Source organism: Eurypyga helias, unplaced genomic scaffold (genome assembly GCF_000690775.1).
Source record: "Eurypyga helias isolate BGI_N326 unplaced genomic scaffold, ASM69077v1 scaffold16214, whole genome shotgun sequence".
Taxonomy (NCBI): domain Eukaryota; kingdom Metazoa; phylum Chordata; class Aves; order Eurypygiformes; family Eurypygidae; genus Eurypyga; species Eurypyga helias.
The window spans coordinates 28,347-34,738 of NW_010247227.1; the positions used below are offsets into that span (position 1 = coordinate 28,347).

At 44.4% G+C, this 6,392-nt stretch overlaps 1 protein-coding gene across 1 annotated transcript in view; it reads right to left on the bottom strand.

Moving 5' to 3' along the window:
* The window catches only part of LOC104508913 (enhancer of filamentation 1-like), a 20,261-nt gene extending 15,441 nt beyond the window's left edge, over window positions 1-4,820 (bottom strand). The window contains 1 exon segment of the mRNA XM_010150680.1: window positions 4,383-4,820. Coding sequence (XP_010148982.1) covers window positions 4,383-4,817 — 435 coding nt within the window. The 5' untranslated portion in view covers window positions 4,818-4,820.
* Window positions 4,821-6,392: the final 1,572 nt, after the last annotated feature.

The window sequence follows — 6,392 nt, forward strand, 5'->3', positions numbered from 1 at the left end:
GAAGGCAGTGTTGAAAAAGGTGGAGGTGGCAGGATGGCGAGGTATGAAACCCTTGATCTGTCAGGGACATGTTTATACTTGGAAATAGGCCAGGGACATTCATGTGTGAATATGAGTTCCTTTCCTATTCTGCTTTATCCACTTTCAGAAGGTGAATAATTCTGAGGGTTTCCTGAACTGTCAAGTTCTACTTCAAACAAACCAACAAACAAAAAAGCTGGTGTGTTCCAAGTTGGCATTAACCTCTCCTTGCCCGAGTGAGTCCGTGCCTGGTGGTAGCTGTAGTTCAGGGCTTGTAACCCCTGCAGTGCAACCTCTTCCCTGGTCAGAGAGCTGTGGACCATCAGCCTCATTCTGTTTTGTGCTGATTTCCCTGGATCAGAAGTTCTCCTGAAAGCTACTGGTTCCTACAGAAAGCTTTCAGAATGTGTCAAAACTGTTTTCCAACTAGCTAAATGTTTTTCCTTACATTTTTTTTTGGCCAGTGCTATTTTCAGGATGGCAGGGACAGCACAAGAGATCAGTTAGGGGAAACACTGAACCAGAAAAAAAGAGTATTTAAATTACAGTATTGACTTTCTTAATATGTAGCTTTCCCTAGTTTAAAGGTCATAAGTGAACTAATGATGAATCACAGATGCAAAAGAGACTTTGCTTTGACAGCACCTTTCCCAAAGGATGCTCTCAAAGCAGCCTGTACAGAATGAGTTCCTTCGTAATGACCCCCACATATTTTGCAGGTGAGATTGCTGAGGTGCAAAAACACCACACAAGAGTATGCAGAAGCCTGTGGTCAGGATAAAACCCAGGTTTCCTGAATGTCAGATTTGTCTGAAGGTTCCTTCTCTTTGCTGGTTGCAGCAGAAGAGAGTAAGTTAGAAGGCAGAGCGTAGAAAGGAGGAGTACATTCTAAGATACAGCTTTCGTATCTTTATGCTCCTCAGACACTCTTCACACGTAGGGGTGTAGCTGTTTGGTGACTAAACTTGCAGCATAGCTCTAAAAGCCTGGGGCTAACCAAGGCTAATTTTAAACCAGCTCTCATTACCGCTGTCATTTGTAGGGTGAGTGTTACAAGGTGGTATTTTTATTTGATAGAAGGAGCTGATACGGTTCTGTTGTCAACAAAAGAATGGATCTGTTGGCCAGACTCAATTCATCATGATAATTACCTGCCTCAGGACTCCTTTTTGACTTGCTTTGCCGTTCTGGCTAGCGAGATGCGTTACCTCAGCTTTATAACGTGCCTGCTGTTTTACTGTTGCTTGAGGCTAGACAATTCCTGCCTGACAGCAGTTCCTACGCTCTGCCTGTAAAACTTGTAGGCCAGCCAAACCACACATTTGCACAAAGAAAAGAGGCAAACGTGCACAGAAATGGATAGGTTAGAAACTCCTCCTGATCCTGCTCAGAATGGTGTCTAGAGGACACGGTCTTCCCTAGCTACTGCTAGGAGAAGGGAGAAGGCTTACAGGATGACTGCGCAGCAAAACCCTTCAACATCCTTAAAACTGCCAAAATGCTCAGCTTGCTAATCAGCTGTTTCTGCGTATGGAAGAAGGTGGAGTGTCTCACTTAAGCCATTGGGGCAGGTGTCACAGGTCTGAGAAATGAGATTCATCATTTTGGAAGTCAAAGCAAAGATTCTCAAAATCAAATGCTCACGATTTCCAGCTTTCCAAAATATTAAGGATTGTTTTTACTGGTCCCTAGGGGAGGAGGCTTTGCAGGGCAGACTGTTTCCTCAGACAAAGGAGAGAGGTGCTAAAGTGCTTCCCCTTAATTAGGTTTTTCTCTCACAAAGTCATTAGCAGATAGTTGCAGCTGTAGCAGTTTTACCTCAGACTTACCCTTACTAATAACCCTGCAGTTCTCTCTTGCCTACCATGGTTGCAATCCCAGTGGGCTCTTTTTAGTGTAGAAGAGAGCAATTCTGGGGGACCAGAAGCACCTCTGCCTCTGATCAAAGCAGGACGCTGCAATGAGGTTTGCCATCCAGCAAGCCTGCCACTAAGACACAGTGACAACAGGGTCTCGGGGGTCTAAGGCCAAATGCACTTAGAGTCAGGATTAAAGCGATCCTGTCCTAAGTAACAAAATTGGTTAGCACTAAGCAGGTTGGTAGACCCTCTGCTGAGGGTAAAATGCTTTGTAAAGGCGCGTGATTAGTTTATTCTACACTTGGCAACGTAGCCACTTGTTTTTATGCAGCACAACTGACCGCAGGTTTCAAGGAACTAAATGAAACAATAAGTCAGTCAAATAAATGATCTTAATTTTTTAAAGAAGGTGACTTGAATTCAGAAAAATGCATGAAATTAGGCAGAAACCTGGAGAAAACAGGTGCTTTAGTGCCTCTGATTTTTGCATCTCAACAAGAAGTTTGTACCTACCCTGAGAAAATTAAAGATTTCATTTATCTAGGGTTATAAATGCAGTCCCTGTAGCAACCAGGTTTTTGCTGAATGTCCTATTAATTTCAGTGGAACTGTAGAGAGAGGGAGGGAAGGAGGGAGGGAGAAGAGACTTTGCATTCAGTTGGAGAAATTTTTCCTTTCAGGCAGACGCTGTGCAGAGTACACACACACCTGCATTATGCTAAGTAAACTATGCTAATGGGCATTTAGGCAGGCCAGGTTCTAAAATTAAAGTACACAGCACTTACTCTGAACTAGTATCTTGGGCTTGCCAACAGACCTCAGCGCAGCTCTGCAGTATGGTGCACCTCCTGTGGCCCAGGCCGGCCAGTTGAAACACCTCTGCACGGTGCTGTAGTGCTACATGCAGGCATACACCAAAATGTGATCTCTTCTGGGCTGTCACACCGGGGGGATATTTACCGGGAGTTCACTCCCTGTTTTGGAGGGTGTCCACATGCTATACCGTGGATAACTAAACTACACTGCTCCTGAAAAAGGTCTCACTCCATCTGGTCTACAGGGGAAGGGAGGGAAAAAAAAAAGGTGTGAGATCGATCAAGAAAACCCACATAATTACTCCAACAAAGATCCTATCTCTGCCTGTGCAGCAAGTGCAATTTTCTCATTTTATCCTTCTGCACATCCTAAAAAGCATCATTGTGGCAAAGCTGAGCAAAACCAAGCTCTTTATAACTTGACTTGGAATGATTTCACAGATCTTTTGCTCAGAAGGGAAAAAGTAATTTATTCTTATAAATAAGAACAAAATTATAAGAAGGACATAAAAGCATTGGAAGAATGATTACAAAGGCCTGATACGAAAAAGGCTGAGTTGGGGATGAGGTGGAGGGAAAAACATGAAACAGACTGTCTTGCCAATCTAAATTAGGAGATGAAAGTTTAAACCAGTCAGGAACTTCTCAAGAGAGACATCATCTGCTCACATAACTTGGATATAAATACTATGCTTTTAAGCTCTAAAGGAAAGGAGGATGCTAATAGCTGGAGCTGTTGAGCTAGGAATGGAGGGACTGTAGGAACTTCTGGCCAAGAAGAGGTCTGGAAAGCCAGGAGGCCTCTCCCTCCCTCAGGTACCTTCCCTAATCCTTTTTAGCCACCAAGGCACTGGTGGCACTGCTTACCACACTAGGATACCTGACAGGTACCCTGTGAAGGTAAAATGAGGGAGTGACAGGAGGGGGGGAGGGCCTGAGAGGGACAGCAGAAATAAAAGGGCACCCACATAATGCCACACTTCTCACTGGAGCCTCCGGAGCTGTTGGCTGCTGCAATAACAGCTGCTCCACGGAGCTGTTGCAGCTCTCACTTCCAATCAGGAAATTTAGCTGTAGATAAACATCATATTTATCTATAAACTTTAGGTTTGGTGTTAAAACATCCCTCAATGTCATCATCCTCTTGCTTCCTCATTCTTCCAAGTATTGCCCTTGTGTCATCAATCATTGCTTTCTCTTTATAGTTTAGACCCACTGGGACTTTTCCAGCAAGGCAGTACATAATTTTTAATTAAACAAAAATTACCTGGGAAGATGAGGTAACTGTTCATTAATTTGTGGGGGAGTTAATCTTACCATAGCAGCTCTCTTCTGAGCATGTGATGCAAGAGTGCCATAGGCCAGATTATGCTTCAGCCTCCCTGGGGAGCCTGTGAGGACACAAGATCCCATCTTTCCCCTCACCTTTAGCTGCTGTGGTAGCACAGCTCCAAAATGCTCTACTGTGTATCTCTCTTGCAAATTAAACAAGCTGTTACAAACTGGGCCCTTCTTGTCCTCCCACGGTAGTAAAGTTACTGCTGTAACTTTGTATAGCTTATATACATATATACTTATCCTTCCTGTATCTTAAGTCCACAGGCTATCACTAAACATTAAACACTTCTCTGGTGGTCAGCACAAGTGACCCGCTCTGGAGCGATGACATGAAAGCAAATGCACACACCTTGTTAGTCAGAGCTGGACCATCAATGGATCTCTGCATGGAAGGTGGCACCTGGTAAATGTCTTGTCCCGCTAGACCGTGACCGGTGGGTATTTGGTAAATTCCCTGATTCAGATGGGAAGGTGGCACTTGGTAGACAGGATCCCGTGCTGAGGCATGTGAGCTTGGCACTTGGTAGATCTTTTGCTGGTTGAAGGATTGATGCATCAATCCTGAATTGGACATATCCTGGCCAGGGGGACTGTCCTGTACCACTGGACCTATCAGGAGTTTCACACGGTTGCCTGGGACGATGCCTTGCCGGCCGTGTAAGGAGCAGAGCCACCATCCTTCAAGACCTTCAGTGTTCTGTTCAATCACCGTCAGAATGTCTCCTTTGCGGAAGGCCAACTCTTCTGCGCATTCCGGGACGTTGTCGTACAGGGCTCTTGCCATAAGATTCTGTGGAGAAAGGAGGACAAGAAAAAGGAAATTAACTAAAACTTCAAGCACATTCTAGGTAGAAAGAAATAAGAACTGAATTTGGAAAAGTGTGCAGAAAATCAAAATAACATGACAAATAATGTAGCACAGGATTCCTCTGCCCCGAGTTGGAAAAATGAGACACTTATGCATCCACAACACTGAGAGTGAGAACTTTTCCAGTATTACTAGGTCAGATTATATGGTCTATGGCTTTTTATATGGTTTAATCACCTAAACAGACAGAAGTCAGGAGAGTTTTGCTTTCAGCTTTGAGATGTTCTTCCTGTGACCTGGGGCTTGTACCCTCCTATCTTGACATCGATTTCCCTATAAACATGCTCTGTGTACTGCTCCAGCTAACTAGTTGATATTTAAAATAAAACTTGAAAGAGACTCTTGGGGACATAATCCAAAGCAGTTGTTTCCAAACATTTTTTCAGTTGCAGGGTCCCAAAAGCCTTTCCCATTATAGATGCAGATCCCATTAGTGTAAAGGCAGCAGGCTGGCTTTTTGTGCCAGAGAGAAAAAGCAGCCTAAACCACAAATTGACAAAATGTCACAGCTTTTGAACTATGATGTTCACGTTGTATGTAGCTCGGTGTCATCTCATTCCTTCTGCAAACTCCCTTGTTGGCACAGAGCAGCACAGCACTAGTTCAACAGGTTAAAAGCTTACCCTCCCCTCAGCCTCAAAACAACTACCACCAAGCCAACCTGAAGATTCCTCAGAGTCCTAGTCTCTGTAGAAATAACTCGAAGAGAACATTATTTTAAAAATCATGTGCGCAGTGGCCCCAGCTGGAGTCATGCCTTTGTGACAGGGAAAGCTGTACCAATCCACGTGGGCCTGTCCTTACACCAAAGAGCATAAGAATTTAGGTACCAAATGTTACCAGAGAGCATGCCTATATGTAACTTGGGAGGAGTCAAAGGGCAGCCAAGGAGTGTCTGTGACCTGTGTCAACATAGTTCAAGCACTTTTATGCACATTTTGCTTGATGATATCAAGTGGAGCAGTGACATTAATACATGGAACTTTGCACAGGCCTCTTCCCAAGCATGTGCCACGTGTTTCAGGCAGGCTTTGCAGCCTGCCCTGACCTTTGTTTTGTGGTGGCCATGCTACCAGCAGTACCTCTGCCAAGAAGCTTTAAGCCAACTCCAAGTTGATGTAAGACTGTAGTCTGTGAGGTACAGACGTGTTACTAACAAGGCCATCTCCTCTCATGGACTGACCCAGCTCCCTTCCCTCTCTCTCTGCAGGCCTGTATGGCACGTCCAGTTCAGAATAATCAGGCAAGCTTAGGTATTCAATGGAAAGTAGGCATGCTGGCTGTACTAACATTCTTGGACCCCTCACAAAGGCTGTGAACATTTAATTTCTTGGCTCTGGTAATACTTCCAAATGCATTGGCAACAACTGCTCTGTGCCTGCCTGTGTTTCAGTGAAGGCTGTCAGCAGAGATGGTTATAAACTAATTGTAAGCACTTGGAAAAGATATAGGGAGCCCTGGACCTGGAGCATTCTAACTGAAGTATGTGGA